This window comes from Rhodamnia argentea, chromosome 6 (genome assembly GCF_020921035.1).
Source record: "Rhodamnia argentea isolate NSW1041297 chromosome 6, ASM2092103v1, whole genome shotgun sequence".
Classification (NCBI taxonomy): domain Eukaryota; kingdom Viridiplantae; phylum Streptophyta; class Magnoliopsida; order Myrtales; family Myrtaceae; genus Rhodamnia; species Rhodamnia argentea.
Genome location: NC_063155.1, coordinates 28,711,193 through 28,734,743, shown reverse-complemented (window position 1 = coordinate 28,734,743; position 23,551 = coordinate 28,711,193). Strand labels below are relative to the sequence as shown.

Sequence of the window (23,551 nt, the reverse complement as noted above, 5' to 3'; positions counted from 1 at the left end):
GCCCCGTGAATGTATTGGGTGGAATGAAAATATCGGGCTTTTGTGGCGTGACGATCAACATCTACAACCAGAGACCCAGGCCAAACGACATTTTCCTCGTTTCGTACTCGATTGCCAAATCAGGCTTTTTGGCACTCAGGGATCACACATTTCCCAAACTTATCCGTTCACGACGAAACGAGATCAGATCTTGGGCGAAACGGTACAGAGAAACATGGCCAACATCACTGTTCCTAACACTCGACTCAATACAAACGGGAAAGCGGTCCCGCTTCTTGGCTTCGGAACAGCCGAGTACCCATTTGGGTCCTCTGACAACGTGAAGGAACACCTCCTCGACGCGATCCGATTGGGTTACCGACACTTCGACTCGGCCGCGCTTTACCTGTCCGAGCCGCCCCTCGGAGAAGCCGTGGCCGAAGCTCTCGAGCTCGGCCTTGTCGACTCGCGCGAGGAGTTGTTCATCACCACGAAGCTCTGGTGCAGCGACGCACATGGCGACCGCGTCGTCCCCGCGCTCCAGACGTCCCTCAAGTACTATTTCAGCTAACCCATGGATCGTATGGTGCCGTGTTTGTACGTTTCGTTATCCTTATTTTCATTGCGTGGATCGGTTCCTGTGGGTAGGAATCTCGGGCTGGAGTACGTGGACTTGTATCTGGTGCATTGGCCGGTGTGCGTGAAGGCAGGTGAGTATGAGCTTCCGGTGAAGAAGAAGGATCTGCTTCCGTTTGATTATGAGGGTGTGTGGAAGGCCATGGAAGAGTGCCGGAAGCTGGGGTTGGCAGAAAGCATAGGAGTGAGCAATTTCTCATGCAAAAAGCTTGAGAAGTTGCTCAGCATCGCCGAGATTCCTCCTGCTGTCAATCAAGTGAGTATATCATGTTTTCTTAAGAATTGCTCTAGAAAAGAACATGCTTGTCATTACAAAGAAAAGCCACCCAAAATCCGAACATCTCTCCTCTCTTTCTCCCTCTTCGTCCTTCCCCCTTCCCCTCTATTATCACGAGCTAGAGTGCCCATGAACGCCGCCGCTGCACTGTCCACCCCACCATGCTCCAGCCGCCACCCTCACTGAGCCTGAGGACTGCCAAGCCGAGGTCGTCGCAGCTGCTTTTTAAGCCTTCCCCAACCCGACCCGACCCAAACAATAGAGACAGAGAGGAGGTTTATTTGTTCATGTTAGATTTGCATGTGTGTTACATAACTCATGTAACCCCACCAATAAAGTTGATCGGAGGAAATTTCCTCCCACCAAAACGCAGCCCTCTTAAATGTGGATGGCATAGACAACGAAATCTAATCTCCGAGGCTCCTACCACCCCTCAATAGAATCCAACTCTTGAAGGATAAACGCATCATTGGATTGACTAGTTTTGTTAGAATATATGTCTCGTAACAAAACCTCACCCAAAATTAAAAAGGATTTGAGAAGCTGACAATCTAACAGTATAACGGTACAATCTAAACCACAAGTGTTATGAATGATAGAAAAATATATAGCAATCATGACTTGCGGGATCCACATCTGATCTTATGCCTAACATTCCATCATGATACTGTATATTGTCATGCTAGCGACATCCAAATTAAAACTACTCTCATAGATTTTAGTGCTTGAAGGAATTTACTCGTGAATTTGGCTTCAATTGTTGATGTGTGTGTGTGCTATTAACTTGGGAAAATTACTCAATCACTCCTAAATTTATTATATATATGTCAATTTAATCCTAAACTTTTAAATTTTGCCAATTGAATCGTAAAGCTCTTCCGATCAATTTTAGCCAAAAATCGTTGACGTGGCAATCCAGTCATCACAAGTCGTATGGTTGCGTCATCGATTTTCAACGATAATTGGCCAAAATGACTACATCGAAATTTCACACAAAGATTTAGAACTAAATTGACATTAGTATGATATGTTTAGGACTGATTGGACGATTTTCTCTTGTTAATCAAGAAGTTAGTCGGCTCTTTGCCACTTGGAGCTATAATCAGTTTCGAGGGTACCAGGTATGGGCGTTAGAGCATTGAGAGGACCTTCCCCTAGCACGAGAGGACCGAGAAGGACGCACTTCCGGTGTACCAATTATCATGCCCACGATAAACACTGGGTAGCCAAGTACGGAGTAAATAACTGCTAAAAGCATTTAAGTGGCAAATTCACCCCAAGATTAGTGCTCTTCTATTCTGGCTTTCCATATTTGAGCAATTACGTGAGGCTAATAATCATGAGTGGGAAATATTTTAATGTGTGAGCAATTACGATTGGCTCCTCCCTTATAATAAGTGTTGGCACATAACCCGAATCACGTAAATCTCTCACTTTTTTTTTTTATCGATCCAGTTGATTTCTCGGGTAATTTTGTTCTCTCATATTTGACTTGAATTTTTTAAGATTCGTTGGTTTTTCACATTATTTCACATCAATTTTTAATCTTGAGTAAGATGAGTCTGAATTCCTCGGGACTTTAAAAAGCATATGATTGTGTAGGTGGAGATGAACCCTTTGTGGCAGCAACAGAAGCTAAGGCAATTCTGCAAGGAGAAGGGAATTCACATCACTGCCTACTCTCCACTAGGCGCCAAAGGAACCCTTTGGGGGACCAATAGAGTGATGGAATGCGAGGTGCTGCAAGAGATTGCCAAAGCCAAAGGGAAGACACTTGCCCAGGTTGTCTTCAATCTCTGTTGATCTTATGCTTCTCGAATTTGATGATGCTATGCAAACAAATGTTGATTCAGATGATTAATTTGGACACTTGGTCCTCTTAAATAAAAAATTGTATGCAGCTAGACTATGATCAGTTATAGTTATGTAAGATATAGGCCCTGAAAATTAATCAATTCGGCCAAGAGAAGGAAATTAACTTTACTCTAGCAATGCCTCGTACATGTTGGACAGTTTTGCAATATTTTAAAATGACTTTGATAGAAGTTACAACCGCAATGAAAGGCATCATTAATTTAACAGCTACATAATGGCTTTCTAACGGTCATGTACTAGCTCTATAATGAATAATTTATTTCTTCGTAAATTCTCTATTATTTTACAACGGCTTTATAACAGTTTCTCAATAGTTTTATCTTGTTTGAATACACAATTGAACTTCAAAAGGCAATCTTCGAGTGACACTGAATTGAGAAAGAGATATTCTTTTTTTCTTTTAAAAGTTTTCATTTCCTTATTGGGTTATACACTTATCGTTGTTCTGTTCCTTCTAATATTCAATGAAGAGTATACTTGGGAATGTAGTTGCCAGAAGCCTTTCGCACTTTTTCGTACTCCGAAGAGCAAAATTATCTTTAAGGACAGTGATTACACGTCTCGGACAATTTTTTTTTCCTCATCTTTTTCAACAGATTTCCAACAGCTCTTAGTTTTCATATTATTTAATATTTTACCACCAGTACAAGCTTCCTGTACAACACCCGACAATTCCTTAGTATTAGATCACTCTATGGCGCTGTCGGAGATTCGGATCAGTTGAACATGGTCCAACACGTAAAGCTAGAACTAAGTGAAATGCTAGAGCATTGCTCATCTCTGTTAAAATCTCTCTGGTTATTATCTGTGCAAGTTTGTAAAGCAGGTTTACTCTTTGCTAATTACATGTCAGAATGTGTTTAATACACGTTAAGCTCATAGTTTGGCTATATTTTTGGTTTGCATGAAGGTTTGTCTGAGATGGGCGCATGAACAAGGAGTCAGCGTGCTAGCGAAAAGTTTCAACAAAGAGAGGATGAAAGAGAACCTTGACATATTCCACTGGAGCTTGAGGCCTGATGAATTGGACAAAATTAGTCAAATTCCACAAAAGAAAGGATTCCCCGGGCTTGAATTTGTATCCCCGGATGGTCCTTACAAGTCTGTCGAAGAGCTCTGGGACGGGGAGATTTGATTAAGAAGCATTAATTGCTTCAATTAGTTCATTCAACTTTGAGACTTATTCGATGAATTATTCTAAGATTAAAAATTTCATGCACGCTATGGCTTTTGTGCTGATCAGATTTTGGATGCAATAAGGGGATACCTTAGTATCTCTCTCTCGAACTTTTTTTTTTTTTTTGGGTCATTCCTTCGTACTCATCGCAATTGACGATGTTTGTTCGACTTTGGTTTGGTAGATACTAAGGTCGGATCCGATTGAGATGGAGGAAGCCGTGCTGTGACTGCCCCGCTCTCCACCGCCCGATCAAGTACGCAATCCAACACCCGTTGAACTTTTGATCTTCGTTCTTGCTCTTGTCTGTCTGATGTCGGGATGGTTTGGGTTCACGTCACCCGAAACTTATGCCCTTCCTGTGATGGTCGTTGAAGTTTGTTCAGACTTTCGTCTGTTCATGTTAGTTCGGGTATCGAATGCTAGTTTCTTCGAGGAATGTTGGTCACACCTTCCTGTGATGGTTGCGCAGAGACTTTGAATGGTGTGTGGTTCGAGGCTTGATTTCCTGATTTCATTAAGATGTGGACGCAAGAAGATGATTGGACTGCAGTGAAAATCTAGAGTTAGCATTCTAGAACTCAGGCCACTGAATACTTTGTCCAGGGAAATGGCCTCAGTCTGTTCAATGGGACTAAATAAGAGATGGGTTTCACGGATGTGTTTAGGCTCATAGCCTTAGTCTTTCCCTGCTTATCATCAGGGTGGTTTAAGAATAGACGACTTGCATAAATTCAATCCGCCAATGCCCTCATCTGCCCCGGTTTATTTCGATCCGAGCTCCAGCCTTCTCAGAAGGTAATTTCAATGACGGCGCTGCCTGTAAATGACCGAATGTGTTCAGTCTTCATATTCTAATCGGGACTTAAAGTTTCGTTCTTTTGTGTGATATATGATAGGTAACTAGCGGTATCCACTGTCAATTGTTGTTTTCGCCCTTGACGAAGTCAAACATTAGAGGGGTGCTTAGTACATTTTTCTTCTATCAAGTTCGTTCCCTGCAACTCTTTTCAGTCTTCCGTTTCTGTCAAACTCTGAAAGGTTAGTCTTCCCAAAGGGATGCAACTTCCCCCCACTCCTTCAGGGGGCCATCGCTTTGTACCTCATCTAGACTTATTATATGGAGCGGGCACATGTGCCTTTTTGCAGTGCCTTGCAGTTGCTCAAACGTATTCAGATTCCCAAAATCGGAAGTCATTTTTCCGCATAACCAACTTCTCAATCAGCCCTTTTATCTGAGAGACATTAGCCGACTTGCCGGTCTTTGTCATGAAGGTTGGAAGAAGTCTCTTTAAACAAGTTTCCACAAAGAACAGCCCCTTTGCGATCCTTGAAGGACGCAGTCACGCAGTGGCTAGCGATGCCAAGTGATCAAGGTTTTATGACCAATTCCTGCAGCCACGGTCCTATACTAACTGTTAATTCGCGACTCATTTGATTCGACTATCTGAAGAAAAGAGCTCAAACCAGCACCAAGCCCGACAGCAGATGCTTGCAACCTTTATTGTCCCTTGTGTACTTTCGAAATAAAGCACGTCAGCTTGCTTTAAAAGGTAAAGCCTGGTATGCTTTGAGATACCGTAAGCATTGACATTACAACCAAATAACACTCGTACCAAATGCTAGACACGCTTGATCAAGTGGGAAGATGAATTTAGGCATAGGCATAGGAATGTTAAACTTTGTAGTTATATCAGCAAGAGTAATGGGTATACTTATGTTAATGAATTTGAGTAAACCTTCTTCAATCTCTTATAATCGATGTCAAATTTATAGCCTCTTCACTGATAAAGGAACTCAAAGTATGCATTAATCTGGATATAGTAGTCTCCCTTTGGGTAAGGGACTAAGTGTAATGAACCATAAAGCTCTGAACTTGCCTAATGTACCACATCATGGTAATTTTCAACTAATTCGATTGAATTCTTGAACTTCCGCACAATAAAAAATTTCATTTCTAAATTTTAATGGGTTCCGCACAATATAAAATGACTTGGTCATTCCTTTAGTTACTTCAAAACAAAACTCAGCAGAGACTCTGCGGAGGGTCCTCACATAAGCAACCAAAAAAGATAACGACACCCTCCGATCAAATAAGATGACAGAGCAAATTAATCACGGAATGGTTTCTAAAAGCTAATTCAATGCCACTCCAAATTGTGGTGGCAAACAATCAATCGCTAGCTTCGCAGTCTCCTTGGAATAACCTCGTTAGATGAGATTAAAGCTTCCACTACAAATCATCGTGATTTCAATCTCAATAGCCTACAATTCACTTCTACGGCAGTACAACTATTCATCATTTTCAGACGACGCAGACGAATGTTGCTCAGATTTATTGACGAACTTATCAGGCAACCGAAACAAGGGATCTTCACTGGCACTTTTTTGGAAAGCTTCAGCCAATGCGCATCCCAAAGCTCTAGCTACAGGAACTGCAACTGCATTTCCAACTTGAATGTATCTGGTAAAATATTGGAGAATCAACGTAAGAGCAGAAGCACAAAATTACTCGAGTATACATATGATTGTGAAGTACATCAATAAGAATTTTCCCTAGTGGAATGTCTGCTTGCATTTCTAGACCACCTAGATTAAGTGTGATATAATCTAATCAAAACTTCTTGGGCTAACAGAATTCAGCAGGGCTCGTTTCGAGAAATCCGGTTAGATGCTTCGGGAAATTAGATTATTGAAAAATGAAAATCATAACTTGACAAATTAATTCTTAAGAATAATTTATCACTTCTTACTATCCCTGCCTGTACCATGCTTCAATAGATAAATTTTCCGAAAGACTTTTACAAAAAATTATAGGTACATATGCATACATTATAACGTTGACCGGGCCACTGTTATTCTACTATTCAGCGTCAATAGACAAATAGCAAGCATTTTCTAATTTCAACTGGATCAGCTACGCATCTCTCCAGATTTTGTTGTGAGCAGAAGGAAAATGCCCGTATTGAGTCTATATTGGTTACATCGACACAAGTTCTCTCAAAACTCGATGATAAATGATCTAATGCCTCGGTATTTATAGGAACTACACACCCTCACTTCAGGACAATTTAAAAGCGTAAAAAGCCAAAAAGACATGCCTATAAAATATAACAGCTTCATCCTAAAAATTGTGACATATGCAGATAATTGGTACCGCCTTGCAGTATTTATTCAACTTACCCCAAGGAAGAATATATCACTCTACACTCTTTATGGTACCTTGCAACTGGGGCGCATTTCGTTTTGACTAGTGGTCTTTATACATTGTGGATTTCTGTGAAGTTTACAAACCAAAGAGTGGAATCATTTATCAAAAAGTTACCTCTCCTTGATGGGGCCACTGAGCTTGTAATAATCAGGAAATCCCTGAAGTCTTGCATTTTCACGAACTGTAAGAACTCTGTCTTGCTCGGGATGCAATATTGCCTGCATAGTTGATAAATAATTTGTTGGCCATTGCTTATTCGTGATTGTATAATTACATGAATAACTGATTTCGTGTTTGCTGGTCTTTGAGCTAAAAGATGTAATGGACGGTAACTTTTTTGACACGACACTGAAAATGCAAAAAGAAATATCCAGGTCGCACCTCACCCTAACTTTACAGTGCAAGGACTTCATATGTTCGGAACAATATTCATAAAAAAACTCTCGTCATAGTTGACAAAATTAAAGCTAATTCAGCAACTACACAATATTTAGTGTCGACAAAAAAGAGTGACACAAGTCGTCATCACTGAGGTTAGACAGAATTCAACTATCAAAAACTCCATATTAGTCGACAACCGCAAGAGTAGAAACCCTAAAAGATGGGCATAATCATCTCCGAATCGAACTCTACACCTAATTAAGGAAAGTAGCATACCTGGTTGTGAGGTTCTGCTCTAGTCACTACAGTAGGCACAGTTTCATCCCACCACACACGTGCGAAAGGCCTACATAATTCGAAGAGGTCGGAATGCTGAAATTACAAAGACTAAATATATCGAAGCACCTTAACAACTTACTTTGAGGAAGAACCATTCACAAACGTCATTGCATAATCAGGGACCTGCAGAAGGACAGCAGTTCTGTTATGACTTGTAACGGGAAAAAGCTATACGTCGTTAGGAAGGATGAAAAAAATTCTGTCAAAAAAAGAAAACTGGGGAAAGTAAAAATGGATGTATATTTTTACCAACGGTTTTCCTGAGTCCAAATAAAGCCTCGCAACATCAGGGTCCCATTCAACTTTGTTGTCTGGACGCACACGAACACCAGGCAAATCCCTAAAATTCGCTCCCTTTACAAAATTCACAAAATTTTCAGCGGACAGCAGTGCCTTCAGTAAAATAGATCAGAAGAATGTTGAATTTCATTAACACAAGAAAACAAAGAAAACCTTTATCTTTGGTATGCGACAAACACGTTCATAGTCGTCCAAATTCAATTCAAGCGGTCGATGATCAAAGAGAGGTCGACCTAAATCCACTGAGTTGTCTGTGATCCCCATCATTTCTGTAAAAATTTCAGGATTAGAGAAGAATGAGATGGAAAAACTAGAATTGTACACTTAGTTTAGTTAAGCAGCCCAAAACACGCAAAAACTTCGATCCATAAATCCCAGTGACAGGAAAGATCCGACTAAGCTTACTTCCCATCTAAATCGACTCCAACCAGCCTGCCACCCTAGCCTCTTAAGACAATGTCAAAAAGTATAAGGCAATAAAAGAGTGAGAGCCCCTCAAGCAACATGAGTATCAATCTTGGATCAAAACAATTTTGAAAATGCTCATCTGTGGAGCTTCTATTATTTAAGCTAGTCTCATAAATGTCACGAAACCGCTGGTTAAAGTTACTTCTAAAGCAAAGGAGGTTTAACGATGGCACCTAAGAATATCTATCTACTCATGAACTATACTGCACTCTATTTACATTCATGTAAAGAGTAAATGTAGAAAACTTGTCAATGTGGTACCACATTAATCTGCTTAGTTATAGAGGTATTTTGCATTTAATGTTTTATAGACAGGAAACAAAACAATGCTATTCACCTTTTTCACTTGATCTAATGAAACGTTGAAAATCTGTCTGTGGAGCTTTCTCATATGGCATTTCATCTCTTCCATCATAAGTCCCAACCTAAACCAATTGAAATCCATCAGAATTACAATCCATCAAAGCTTTAAAAACAGCACCATGATGATAGAGATACATACAGGTGGAAGATCAGAGATTGCATCCTCCAGTAGCAATTTCTTTTGCAATTCGTATGCATGGCCCTCATCATAGGCAACAGTGTGCATCTGATTTTATTTCAAGGGAATTTTAGACTATGCTTTCAGTAAATTATGCATTATAACACAGAAACCCATACCTCAAATTCTATAGGAATGACACCTCTAACAACAACATCGTGTGTTGGCAATGGGTACTGGGGCAGCTTCTAAAGTATCAAATGAAAAGCAGTGAGTGAAATTCTTTTGAATCCTATTATAAAGACAGATGCCAGTTTAAGACTACTTTATCTAGAACAGAGGTGCACATACAAGTTTACCTCACTGGGACGAGCACCCCACAGAAAACAACGCATTCTAAATTGAGGAAGCCCATATGCTCCTGCAGCCATCATACCTAATCTTGTTTGATAGTTGAGTTGCACTAAACGACCAAGTGCATACCTCCCCAAGAAACCATTAGAAAATTTAACTAGATCCACCACATTCTCCATCAAAACAAACCTTGGTTTCAAAAACTCTACAACTTCCATAAACACAAGAAGTTGCTTGTTTTTCACGTCAGCCAAAGGATTGTCCTTATCTCTAAAACGGTTGAAACCGCTTATCCCTTGACAGGGCGGTCCACCACAAATCACATCTACATCCCCCTGCAAAAATCAGCCAAGGAAAGGAACTCTTAAGGTGATTGTTTCTTTGCAATCAAGTACAATGAGCAACTAATCTGAGCAGAATAGTTCACTAGGAAATATCTACTATGAAATAATAAAAGATGAGTCTCCTAGATCAAAGGAAGGCTTCTCGTGTAAGGTGTATGCCGAGGTCATCATGGAGTGGGTTGATGCAAAGGGAACACAACAAGATGCAAACAGAAAAAGACTTTGGAAATGAAAAACTTACCGGCAAAGGTAAAATTTTTGATCTGTGACTTTCAATGATGAATTCCTTTAGTTTCTCACAACAGTTGCTAACACAAAGACACTATGTTAGAGATGCAGTACTTATGATTGTCATATCAAGTTGATTTTTATCATCGGGCCTACCATAAGCCGTCAATTGGCTCCCAAGTGTTCTCGTCAGGACCATAACCTTTCCATGAAACCTGCAACAAAAAGACAACTCAAAATTTTTTAAAGCACTAGAAAAGAATCACACTGCTAGGATCCAAGGTTATGCAAAATTAAGATCACATGCGTACATGAAGAAGCATCATATCGAATTACAACATATACATATAAATGTACGTTGGTTTTTTGTAAGATGTATATAAAGAATTATTAAACATCCAAATTCACCAGCAACCTATCATTGTCGTAGACTGAGAATCGACTAGAATGTAAAGGTTCGCATTCTACGTACTAAGTTTGTCAAGTTAAATTGAATATTTTAAGTACCTTGAAGTACAATGCTTTGTCTCCCTTCTCTTTAGGATCTCCATAGCAAATTGCTAGAACTTTCTCGACATCAAATACCTCACCATCACTACCCCCATCGTCATCCTCACTATTTTCCTCCTCATTTCCATCGTCCACGCCAAATAAATCAGCATATGGTAGCTGCTGACCATCACTCTCAATGAGGTGAAATTGCACGCACAATTTTTGCCACTCCTTCAACAACAAGAGGAAATCTTCTGCAGACTCATTCCTCACCTGATTATACCATTACAGTCAACACTAAAATGCCATCAGAATATACGTAGATTGGAAAGATTAAAACACTCATCAACCAAAAAGAAAGGTTGCACCTCTGTCTCCGGGTGGTTTTGCTTCAAACTATTGCATGCATGCTCGTTCATGTCAACAGCCCACCTCTATGAACAAATGAAATCAAGAATGCATAAGTTGTGCATACCAACCTTTTTCTACGACAAAAAGTTCACAAAATGCATACCGTGACAAGATTCAAACCAGAAAGGCTTGCTCCAAGACATAATCCGGTGGACATCGCACCACAACCAGAATACATATCTAGTAGCGTCGCCTCCCCCTTGTTATTTTTTTGCGTAATATCCTTGGAGTTCCCCTCGCATGTTGAACTAGCCATTTCAACATCATCACTTGAAATGGTTGATGAAGTCTCACAACCATCCACCTTATGATCTACATCAAAAAACCCAATGTCAGATACCTTGCAAAAAATAAAAAATAAGTCGGATGCAACGGTGATTACGGATTTTCTATCATGTTTTTATCTTATTAATGAGGAGAAAATTGATATGTAAATACGAATATCCAAGAAGGCACACCTATAGGCAAGTGTTTGAATGTTGAGTATGGCAGTAGATACAAAGTGTCACAATAATAATCACAATGTGGAATTGCCGCCCTTTTTGCATCCAGATTAATCTACAAAAACAGAATCAAATTTATCTTGTGCTGTCACTAAGAAAGATTCAACCCGAAGAAAGTAATGTTGAACATACATCAAGAGGTACTCGAGCAATGTTTAGCTTCTCAACGAGGCATTCTAAGGGATTATCATCACGTATTTCTGAGAAGAAAACACGCTTCTCATCAATGAGATTAGACAATTGCTTGATGACCTGTTACAAATAAAGAACCTAAATAAGATAATCATAAAGCTGATAAGAGCACAACAAAGATTATAAACATACTTACTGTATCTCGAGCTCTGTAATACCATTGCGCACAAAAATATTTTGAGCCATCAACTGCTTCGAAGAATTCCACGATCTTGCAAATATAATTGTCCTCCCCTTCCCCAGCCTAAGTTAAGTGGGAAAAAAAGCCATCAATGAAGTTCTTATGGTGGTCTTGCAATTCACAAATGTCAATTTACAATTAGTTACTAAGCCATTGTCTAGTAAATTATCAATTCTAAGAAATTTTCACATAATTGAAGAACCTTGGTATCAAGGCTTCCTCAAATAGACCAAAAGATAAGGAATACACGTGAAATTAGCTGACAAATAAATTTACAATCACAATCTGAACTTCATACAGAAAAATAAATCCTGGAAAATAGAAAAAAGGTACAAGAAGTTCGTACTAAAATCACGGCAGAGCAATTTTAGAATTAGCATCTAAAGGAGAAGTTGTGTATAACTCGGTCCAATTAAATAGTTGAAAGTTTAATGCACTTCAATGGCAACATTTGGCTGAACAGAAGCTAGAAACTCTGACTTTGCAACTGCCTAACTCTCTAACCATGTGAGACAATCCTCAGATATTTAGCCTCCTTCACAAAATCCTAGTGAAAGCGATGAGGAAGAAAGACAGTCAAAACCTAAATAGATCCTCTAGCTAGAAAGTACATCATGTTCCAAGCCAAAGGATTGTGGAGCCTTACACATTGATAAGCCAAAGTACTCACATAAACTAGAAGTCATCATAGCCATGTGGACCAAGAATATGAGACGTGTATGGCTTTTGAATGTAAATAAATTCAGTAGTATGCACAGTTTTTTTTTTTTCCATATGTTACCGTACGCCTAGTACAATTTATGAGACAGTTTAAACAAGTACTTTTCAAACGCTTTAATTGCATCAAAACAAAATCATAGTGAAAAGCTTAAGTTACCTATGCACAAACTTGGGAGTTTGATGTTGCATATACTTCATCAATATAACTTAACTAAGTGTGTCAATTATTTCCAACCAACCTATTAACAGAGATTAAGTATGAGCAACATGCATTGGTCACCCCTTCCCACCCTTTTACTTATCCCAAAAAAGAAAAGTACAAGCAACATGCGCTGAAAGGTATACACCAAACAGAATTACTATATCTCGTCTGTGGCAGTACAAGTAACATAAACAATGAATAATCATCAAGACAATTACATTTAGAGTGTGTAATGCTAAGCTTCATGCCATTGGTTTGCTGGTGGTAATCTATGCCATACTAGAGATCTATCTCTTCTTTGCATAAAACTAGCACGCCTGATTGTCACGAAGTCTTCCATATTACTCCCTTGATTCAGAGGATATTAGAAAGATTCTTCAAACAAAAACCACAATAGTTACATCCATATCAAGAATAGGATGATGCATAAAATGTTCTAGCATATTTCAAGTTATACAATACGACCATAAGTAGAATCCTTTAAATCATTTCACATTAGTGGGATTTCAAACTAACAAGAAAGAGTGGTCATTGAAGCTATAATGAAATCATTGCTAGATCAAAATTCACTTCTATAGGGAAACCTCTAATTACACTGGCCTGATTTCTAATATTTGCAAAATACGTATAGTTGCAATTTTAGAAAGAAGTATTTAATAACTCACCTTTACATAAGCATCGTCACCAATATCATACAAAGCCCCATCGACCTGTGCCTTTGAGAAGTGGCACTTAGCTTGCATAATATCATCATCCCCTCTATTAGATGAAATGTAATATTAGAACGTGTAGGAAATAACATTGTTGGCAAGGAAAAGAAAACCAACCGATCTCAGAGAAAAATAAGCAGGTATTCAAATCTAATCTTACTCTTTATTGCTGCTGACCACCGTTTTCTTCTGCAAGATAGAAAAGGCACCATGGCAATGTATCAATTCGAATAATATAATGAAATATTGACATTAGCAGAGGAAAAAAGGAATATTCAAAGCAACAAATGAACTTGCATGTTGATAATCTCATGTAGAATGGTAGTCAGGGCTCATTGACTTTTGAACTTGACATTGCAGAAGTCATTGGTTTGAGACAAATTATTCATAAAACAAGTGCAAAGATTCCTCTGTTTTGCCTGACTCTCCCACCATGAACAAATTCCATCGCTTAATTAGCTAGTTTAGTTTAGCTAATTATCCTACAGGTTAAAAGATCAAAAATTGCACCAAGGAACGGATGAGTAAGCCCCTTAATGAGCTACTTGGGTGTACAAAACTTCATCAGAAGTAAGCTTCAATACCTTCCACAAATGATAGATGCCTTGAATGTCTAATGAGTCCAGGCTTAACAGTTTAGATTACAATGGATGAGAGCATTCCGACAAACCATTAAGTCAATGGGAACCTAGTTTTAAATTCATTAAAAAAAAAAAAAATGCAAGAGTGACCAAAAGATAAGGACTTCACATTTGGCAGTTGCAGAATCTAAGCATACAGTGCAAAAATCATATCTTCTCTAAACATCCTTTTCTAATAGTAGATCTACGACCCCTAACGCAACACTTTTCAACAAGCAGGAACAAACCAGCGCCAAAACCCAATGCCTAGTCATTGAGATGAACAGCATTCGAGAGAAAACGACTCCATAGAAAAGAAAAAACACGAAAGACTACCTTGCCCAAACCAAGGTACCGGTTTGGCCACTTCTGGCGAGCTTCCCCGTTCGGAATCGGAGCCCCAACGAACCAGCACTCCGACTCCTCATCGTTGCCGTCGTCGTCGGCACGAGAGCTCGTTGGAGGGACGCCATCCTTAACAGGCGCTTCGTCAGCATCATTGAATCTCTCGTTGACCTGACTGTTGAGCTGCTGCTGCTGGTCCTCCACCTCCGCAGGCGCCTCCTTCGGGTTCTCTGCCTTCCCCCGCTTGGCGGAGGCGGAAGCTGCTACGGCCCGAGATTTCCGCTTGCTCGGCATCGTTCTCGAGTGGCTGCGACGGACTTGAGAGAGAGAGAGAGAGAGGCGGCGATTGGGTGGTGACTGGTGAGGGAAGCGAAGCGATGCAGGAGAGAAGAAGGAAAGGGATTTTGGGGGAAGTCTGAAGGGCAGAGTTTGAAAGACGAGCGGGAATCTGAAAACTTTTCCGGAGGAGGGAAATGGTGGGTGGGGCCCAGCTGTGAAAAATCATTTTGGAACGTTGGAAGGATTCGGTTGGGTGTTCGCGAGAGCACGGGACCTTGAGTAGAGACCACCGTGTGATTTGGAGAAACAATGAATCATGGTCGCTACCCTGACGACCTGACAAGATCGTCATTATTTCTGACCCCACGGTATTTCAATTAATAAGTACTTTATGCAAAATACGCGGTGATGGTGTGTGGATCTATGGTCAGAAATAACTAACAGTATCGTCAGACTGTCAGAAAAGTATTCTCCAATAAGAATTAACACCACGAAAAATCTCGAACTTGCACAATCGTGATAAATTTACCAAGAACTAATTTTTTGACCACAAAAAAAAGTTCACAAACTAATAAACTTCTGACAAATAGATTTGATTAACATGTCTTCTTGCTATAGGTTTTACTTTTCTGCCTAGATATTAATTTTTTGAATTTATTATGTTGTTGTAATTTTCTAGTGTTACCTTAATATTATATATATTTAATTTTTCTATCGTAGGTATTCGAAGCTGCAATATATAAGTATGCCCTTGCAAAGCGCAAGCTAGGTATCTAGGTACGAATTAATACGAATGATGCGACACCTTCCCCTAATGGGTGATACAAAACTTGTATGGTCGAGTGGTCTAACCATATGGCTAAATCTTCTACCATTGAAAAAATTTACAACCGATACGGACCATTTGTTTTCTGAAAAAAAGTTTTCACTGTTGACGACAATTTATGTCTAAAATATTTTAATGAATGGCGATATTTTTCAAATTACTCATTTTTCATGAAATGAGCAGAGCCTTAGTAAGTTAATAAGTTGGGGGTAGTATGACAACACTCGTCTTTTGCAAACATCTCATGTCATTGAAATATTTCCTCTTCGTAAGTCTGCTTCCACATTGAAGAGCACCCTTGCTTGTGATGAATAAATGATCATTTTGAGGGTGGCTTCCTGAACTATTTGGCTCGGTGAGTTTGTTGGATTGGAGAAGTTGCATCATTCTAACCTTTCCCATATGCTACGCTGCACTTTCATCTTCTCTCATCTCCAACTACTACTTTTCTCTTTCACCATGAGTTGGGTGTCAATAATTTCGCTTGACTATGTTGTAATACTAACACGAAAACTAATCGGGATCTTGTAAATAAATCAATGCAAAAGCACAAAAAAATAACGAGAAATGATAAAGAACATCAGAAATTACGTGGTTCGGTCCGAATATCGGTACCTACATCCACAGGAGAGCTAAGACGAACAATCCACTATAATCAAAGAATCGCGATTACAATCGCTCAATACGCTCGTGTTTCCCGCACCTAGATTATACCCAAACCTAAATTGTTCACAAATAAATAATTTAATTGGATATAATAAACTCACGCACAAATCGCTTATGAATAGAGCCTCTAGCAAAAAAAAAAAAAAAAAAAAAACTCTACGTACGATGAATGAATACTTCTATGCGATGGTTCCTTTTTTTCTTCGTACTGCTGCTCTTCGGCTTTTCTTTTTGTGCGGCTTCTTGTGCTTCCTCACGTACGACTTCTGCAGAGATGAGAAAAAGAAAACCTAGTCCTTCTTTTATTTCCTTTCATCCACCCACGCTGGGGCCTCAAACTTTCTTTTTGTACGCATAAAGAAAGAAAGTGAAGTATCTTTCTTTATGCTAGTCAAAGATATCCAAAACCATTTGACCTGGTCAAATCTTCTTGAAAACGTCAAATATAGACAAGCCCATTCAACAGATAATACAAGAACTTGAGGTGCAACCAATCTTTTTATAAGTATTCAAGAATTAGACAGTGTTTCGATTAACGGAACGGACAACAAGTGTTGCTTTCCTTAATGCAAATAATGTCCGAAGCAGAAAACCTCTGAAGACGACAAAACATAGAGAGAGAGAGAGAGAGAGCGTGGGGCCCGTATTCGGAGAACCAATCGGATCAAATGGTGAGCATCCTGGAGAATCGCACCCCTCCCTCCTCCCCTCGCCAAAGTGTTCTTTCTTCCATTTCAAGTTTTTTTTAATCTTCTTCCTTCAGATCGAGACTAGCGGGCATTAATTTTGGACAATTTCATGGGCATTAATTTTTGTATTCTTGGGTAATGTCTAATTTGATTTCAACGAGCGATGGCGTCATTCTTCTAATCTGAACCCCTTGACAATATCAGCCCCGCCAAGAGCTTGACCAAGCAATCCATTTTGATAATCAATTAAGAAGCCATCGGTTGGTGGGTTGGACAATGACTCAATTACGGAAAATGATATCTTGATCTTTCTCATAAATCGGAACTAAATTGTCATAGAACAAGTCAGACGTGTATAATTAATTGAATTGGGATCATTAACTAGGGGCCCGTGGCTACTTTGAAGCTAAACGCGGAACGATAACAACAGCCATGGAGATTAATCTGTCTGGGAATTTGAAGAAAGGAAGCTACTAGCCTATTGAGAGATGTGTTGTCATGTTCTAGCCTGACGGTACGATAGTACTGTCGGTTATTTATGATCACACGATCTTTCAATTAATAAGTGTTTTATGCAAATCATGTAATGATGGTGTGTAGATCCACGACCGAGATTGTACTGTTTCTGATCGTACGGTTAGAAAATCATTTCTCTTAAAATAATTAGGGGGATTTTAGGAGGCAACTTGAGAATGTGATTGAACGAATGGGGACAAAACAGCATCTTAGAATTGCTAAAGTCCAGTTGCTGATTAGCCAACATAGACTATAATTAAATATAGCCATTAGGACCGTGACGAAAGAGCACTCTCGACCCCTCGCTAAAGTGTTCTTTCCTATTCGAGGGGTGAACCAACACGCATTCTTTCTATTGAGTAGGCATTCTCTATTCCGAAACCAAATCCAAAATAGGAATCAAATAAGGAACTCTAATCGAGATTCGGTTTCGCCTCATTAATTGAAACATCGTGGGTCGGAAATAATGATAGTACTGCCCAACTGTCGGGCTAGCGGCTTTTTCATTAAGAGAATGTTTTACTGATAGTCCGACAAGACTATCTGTTATTTCTGACCATAGTTCCATATATCATCACCGCGTATTTTACATAAATCACTTATTAATTGAAATGTTGTGGGGTCAAAAATAATGACAATATTGTTAAACTATTAGACTAGCGGTTTCCTTTCTATTATACCATATACAATGCCTTCGGGCATCACGTGTGATTCACTTGGCCCGACAAGACGAAGATGAATCAACATTCAACATTCCCGCTTGTGGCAGGAACCGTTGTATCCAAGGTGTTTTTAGTACCGATGTGTTCGTATCAAAATTTCTTGTGAGGTGGTGTATTTGTGTTACCATATTATATATCAAGGATTCTAATTAATTCCATTTGTTTTCCACATTCATTGCAGAAAAAAAATGCCTTGGATGTACTGAACCCCTAGAAGATTGGATGTTAAAGAGCAAGTGCTAGATGAAAAACTCTTGAGCCTTAGCAATAACTTAGCGCTTTACATCTGGAATGCTTAAGATGACATGATAACTTATATAGTGAAGGTCAACGAAAAGCTTCAAGAGATATTTCTCGGTGGCGGTATCAAAATCACTACTAAGAACATGAAAGTCATAGCGTTGAGGACTACTCTTCCTATGAAGTGGCATGGAGTCATCGATCGCTTGAGGGAAGAAAACCCCCATACTTACAAGAGTCTCGGAATCAAATTTTTATGTGAGTATATGAGTAGGGAGTTGCGAAGGACATCGACTACGGCTATGAATAGTTTTGGAGGAGGCAGAATGCGCCCTGGCACAGAGGGACCGGCACCCCAAGAGCGTTTATGAGGCCACCTTGTAGAGTTCAAAACTTACCTGGTTATCACAAGTTTCTGAGGTCTTTTCCTGGTCTTAAGAAGTGTTACTAGATAGAAAATTGATGTTTCGTTTTACTTCCTTTGGATTCTAGTTTTATGAACTTTTAAATCGTGTTATTGTTGAAGTTGGTTTATCAATTTCCGGATATTTCCTATTGCTGTTGATTGTGAACATTTTATGATATTATGTTAGTAAATGAATATAGTTTTTGTCATATAATGTTTTAGTAGTATTGTATGTTTGATAGGGGAGTTCTAGAGCTTTTTAGTGACCTTTAAAGAACTCAATCTTTACCTAAATAATTATATTAATGATAATTTCAAGCGAGGATCTTTAGACGATGATTGGAAATTTAGTGAACTTTCGAATCTAAGTCCTTATGTGAAATTGTACACTAGTATAATTAGTTAGTGTCAAACGTGTCTATAAATATTAGGCAATAATAATTCGTGTGAAATGTCTAAATCACCTCATATTTAGACATAATGGCAACAGCTTCAAAGAATATCGTGGCTGAGCTCAATAAGGGTGAGAAGTTAAACGGTGAAAATTATGAGATCTGGAATATGAAAATCCAGTATGTGCTGGAAAGCTAGAGGCATTGGAAGCTCTTAACATGGTCATAACCGAGTTAGAGGATGGAACCATTACACAATACAAGAGGGATAAGGAAGCCTTCACCGCTTAGAAGAAAAATAACTCAATTGCTCGCATTACGTTATTGAGCAGTATGGATAATGATATCATGCATGAGTTTGGGCAGCATGAGAATGTAAAAGATATGTGAGTCGCATTAAAGATTAAGTTTAGGCATACTTCAATCACTAAGCTAAAGCAGCTTACAATTAAATTCGACGCATATAAGATGCCATATGGGCATAATATGAAGCAGCATTTGAGAAAAATGTCATACATGATTAGTGAGCTCAAGGATGCAGGTCACACATTATCTGCTGAGCAACAAGTGCAAGCGAGAATCCGCTCTTTACCCTATAGTTGGGAGCACATGAAGTTAACCCGACCCATAATGAAAATGCCAAGACCTTTGAGGATGCTATGTATGACTTGGAGCCGGAGATAAAAACTTATATGTATTTTGCTGGCTTTGGCTCAAATGGAGCTTCGGGCTCGAAGCGCGAGTATCCCGGCGGGTTCATGAAGAGGACAGGTAAAGGAGCTGAACCATCCGGCAAGAAACCAAAGTTTGATAAGCATGATAAAGGGAAACGTCCTTTTAAGAGAAACATTTCAAGGGTGAAATGTTATAATTGTGGCAAAAAGGGTCACTTCGCTTGCGACTATGGTGAGTCGAAGAAGGTAGAAACCCTTTATACACTTAAAAGTGTTAGTTATGTATCAAATTCTATATTTTTAATTGAATTGCATCCTTTGTGGATCGTAAACTCGGGTACCACAGACCATGTAACCAGAGATAGAAATACTTGTGTGGAATTTCGACGAATTCCATGTGGAATGAAGTGATCTATGTGGGAAATAACTCTAGAGTGAAAGTTAAAGGAATTGGCACCCGCCAACTTATCATACGCAGTGGTCGCACTTTGTTCCCGCACATTGTCCTATATGCTTCCAATCGAGGTCGAGAATACCTAGAGGGGGCTGGTTCAACGGAACCGGCCCTTGAAGAGCCGATTCCGGTTCCGGGTTTGGAACCGCCGGTTCCAAACCGGTTCCGGTTCCGGTTCGGAATCGCCGGTTCCAAAGCCCAATTACTCTTTTTATCAAACCTACTCCTCTTCTTTTTTTTTTTTTTTTTATAAAAACCGGGTTGGAACCGGCCCGGAACCGGCGGTTCCGGGCCGGTTCCTAACAATTCTGAACCGGAATTGGCCCTTGAGGGCCGATTCCGGGTTGGAACCGTGGGCCCGGTCAACGGGCCGGTTCCGGGCCCACGGGTCCATTTGGCACCCCCTAAGAATACCTATTTGATGAGTTTAGAAATTTGTGTGATGAAAAGGGAATAGAAAAACAATTGTCTTACCCATACACTCCGCAACAAAATGGTGATGTAGAGAGAAGGAATATAACCATAATGGAAATGATTAGGTCTATGATGGAATAGGCTAATTTGCCTATCAATTTTTGAGGTGATGTTTTGTTAACTACCGTCTATGTACTTAATCGTATGCCTTCAAAATCAGTCTTTTCCATCCCATATGAGTTGTGGACAAGTCGAAAACATGATTTGAGTTTTTTTTTAACCTTGGGGTTGTGCTGCCTACTCATAAGTCCATTTATAGATATGAAAAATTGGGACCAAGAGGCAAAAAGAGTATCTCATCTTCATAAGATACTCGTAACACCCAAAAGGGTATAAGGCAAGCAAGAAAGCGAAAGTGTGACTGAATTTGAATCTTGAGATGTCACATTCTTAGAGAATGAATTTTCAATAAATGACGAAATAGGTGATGATTATTCCCTATTTGAGAATTTGGATCAAGATGATGAGACAGTTGGATATAATGATTCAAGTGGGAGCAATGTGAGAAGTAAGGAGTTAAGTACAAACCCGTCTTAATTGCAACCACTTGCAATACCATTATTTGGTCCGAGTAGGAGCGTAATGGAGAATGAAATACCATTGGTACAATCTTCTCCACGGCGAACAAGTCGCAAAAGCATTCCCCATCGACGCTTTGAGATTGAAGGGGAAGCTTTCATGATCGCTCCACTAGAAGAGGATGAGCCAAGGAATGTAAATGAGGCTCTATCTTACCTTGATAAGGAAAAATGGATAAAAGTAATGGAAGAAAAGATAGAGTCAATGAGATCAAATCAAGTTTTGGAACCGGTCGATCTTCCGAAAGGACGCAGAGCCATTGGGAATAAATGGATTTTCAAAATAAAACGTAAGGCTGATGGCTCGATTGAGAGATATAAGACTCGTGATGGCTCGATTGAGAGATATAAGGTTCGCCTTGTGGCAAAGGGGTATAACCAATAAGAAGGGATTGATTATGAAGATGCTTTTTCTCCCGTAATAAGATTCACCTCAATTCGCCTAATTTCGACAATAGTAGCCTGCTTGGATCTTGAATTATATCAGATGGGTGTAAAAATTGCTTTTCTCAATGGAGAATTAGAAGAAGAGGTCTGCATAGAACAACCTGTTGGCATTATTAATGAAGGCCAAGAACAAAAAGTGTGTCTACTTTTGAGATCGATATATGACATTAAACAGTCTTCAAGATAATAGTATATTTGTTTTCTTAATGTCATAGTGGCATATGATTTTAAGATGATTAATGAAGACAATTGCGTGTATATCAAGAGGTTCAAAGGTCATTTTGTAATGTTATCATTATACGTTGATGATATATTAATTGCCAGAAGCAATATGGAGTTTATCAAGACAGTCAAAAGTTGGCTATCTTCTAATTTTGAAATGAAAAGAACGAGTAAAGCTACATACATTCTCGGAGTTAAAATTTTGAGTGATTGTTCGGAAAAGTTATTGTCTCTTTTGCAAGAGACCTACATTAAGAAAGTCCTTAAACGATTTCGTATGCAAGATTGTAAACTTATTGATACTCCTATTGCAAAAGGTGAAGGCTTAAGTCATAGAATGTGTCCTAAGACTCCAAGAGCAAGAACGAATGAAAAGCGTTCCTTATGCGAGTGCCGTTGGAAGCTTAATGTACGCTATGGTGTGTACAAGACCTGATATTTGTTATGCAGTTGAAATGGTGAGTAGATACCAATCTAATCCAGGTCAAGCATATTGGGTTGTTGTCAAGAGAATTCTAAGGTATCTAAAAGTTATTGCTGCTTATACGCCGAGTTACTAAGGAATTGATATGCATCTTGAGGGATACATTGATGCTGATTGGGGAGGAGATTTAGATGAGAGACCTCCGGAAGTGTGTTCTTACTAAATAATGGCGTAATATCGTGGAGTAGTAAGAAGCAATAGTGTACAGCTTTATCTACCATGAAAGCCGAGTTCGTGGCTTTATCGGTGACAGCGGAGGAGGGTGTCCGGCTTAGGAGATTTTTAGATCATTTGGATGTTACTGGTGATGCTGCAAATCTAGTTTTGGTATATTGTGACAGTCAAGCAACAATAACTTACACCAAAGATCCTAAGTTCTATTGTAAGACCAAACATATAGACATTAAGTATAACTATGTTAAAGACGTAGTTGCACGAAAGAACGTGAATAGACAATATATTTCTACGTATAGAATGTTAGCAAATCCGTTGACAAAGCCAATTCCTAGAGATGTTTTCCATAATCATATGAAATCCGTTGGATTGCATAAAATGCAATATACCAAATATTGTGATTTCCCTAAATGTTCACAGTTAATGAAGTTTGAAATTATTGTCTATGAAATTTTGTAATATTTATAGATTATAAAACTTAGTGTTTTATATTGAGAAGGCATGTCGGACAGATGAGATATTAGCCCACTCACACGGGTAATCGCCTCTATTTACTACGTGATGAATAGAGATGAGACAAAATTTAAACTCCTTATCTAGGTAATAATTGAGAGCTCGAGCTTAATTATAGGTATCACCTTAACAGAATATTAAGATGGGGACTTATTATTTATAATGTCCAAAAGTGAAGTAACCCACATATTTCACTTAATCTGTCTTTATTGCCATATGTGAGTTTTGATGGATACTTCTGAGTAGAGTAGTTACGTGAACTCAAGTTAGACATTGAGTGTGTCTAAACTATCATCTGTATGGTATTCAATAGGAAGACATACACTCCATGGCGAAGGACAAAATACTGTAGTACATACTTCATATTAC

General features: G+C 39.1%; 2 protein-coding genes across 5 annotated transcripts in view; one reads left to right on the top strand and one right to left on the bottom strand.

Annotated features, from left to right (window-relative positions):
* Positions 1-137: 137 nt before the first annotated feature.
* Positions 138-4,042, top strand: LOC115757368 (non-functional NADPH-dependent codeinone reductase 2-like). The gene is made up of 4 exons (XM_030697577.2): positions 138-534; positions 628-871; positions 2,495-2,674; positions 3,678-4,042. Exons 1-4 carry the CDS (start codon positions 215-217, stop codon positions 3,900-3,902), a joined length of 969 nt encoding a protein of 322 aa, XP_030553437.1. The 5' UTR covers positions 138-214; the 3' UTR covers positions 3,903-4,042.
* Positions 4,043-5,930: 1,888 nt separating this feature from the next.
* Positions 5,931-23,551, bottom strand: part of LOC115757354 (DNA (cytosine-5)-methyltransferase CMT3-like) — a 266,289-nt gene continuing 248,668 nt past the window's right edge. For 2 of the 4 annotated variants that reach the window (XM_048281401.1, XM_048281400.1), the window contains exons 3-22: positions 13,622-13,650; positions 13,417-13,510; positions 11,785-11,892; positions 11,589-11,708; positions 11,412-11,511; positions 11,057-11,265; positions 10,911-10,976; positions 10,558-10,815; positions 10,207-10,265; positions 10,064-10,130; positions 9,484-9,813; positions 9,304-9,372; positions 9,146-9,232; positions 8,981-9,068; positions 8,329-8,444; positions 8,125-8,229; positions 7,955-7,998; positions 7,813-7,882; positions 7,270-7,373; positions 5,931-6,408 (exon numbers count right to left, since the gene is read on the bottom strand). In XM_048281401.1, the coding sequence (XP_048137358.1) occupies positions 6,237-6,408; positions 7,270-7,373; positions 7,813-7,882; positions 7,955-7,998; positions 8,125-8,229; positions 8,329-8,444; positions 8,981-9,068; positions 9,146-9,232; positions 9,304-9,372; positions 9,484-9,813; positions 10,064-10,130; positions 10,207-10,265; positions 10,558-10,815; positions 10,911-10,976; positions 11,057-11,265; positions 11,412-11,511; positions 11,589-11,708; positions 11,785-11,892; positions 13,417-13,510; positions 13,622-13,650 (2,295 nt within the window). In that variant the 3' untranslated portion in view covers positions 5,931-6,236. Of the gene's footprint in view, positions 6,409-7,269; positions 7,374-7,812; positions 7,883-7,954; positions 7,999-8,124; positions 8,230-8,328; positions 8,445-8,980; positions 9,069-9,145; positions 9,233-9,303; positions 9,373-9,483; positions 9,814-10,063; positions 10,131-10,206; positions 10,266-10,557; positions 10,816-10,910; positions 10,977-11,056; positions 11,266-11,411; positions 11,512-11,588; positions 11,709-11,784; positions 11,893-13,416; positions 13,511-13,621; positions 13,651-14,417; positions 14,840-23,551 lie in introns of those variants that run through there. The other 2 variants (XM_048281402.1, XM_030697559.1) reach the window with 2 other exon arrangements.

Bases quoted from the DNA above. Each gene is read 5' to 3' on its own strand.
- LOC115757368 (XM_030697577.2), top strand. From the start codon at position 215: ATGGCCAACATCACTGTTCCTAACACTCGACTCAATACAAACGGGAAA. The intron at 872-2,494 runs GTGAGTATATCA...ATGATTGTGTAG, and splicing joins TTCCTCCTGCTGTCAATCAA to GTGGAGATGAACCCTTTGTG. The intron at 2,675-3,677 runs GTTGTCTTCAAT...GTTTGCATGAAG, and splicing joins AAGGGAAGACACTTGCCCAG to GTTTGTCTGAGATGGGCGCA.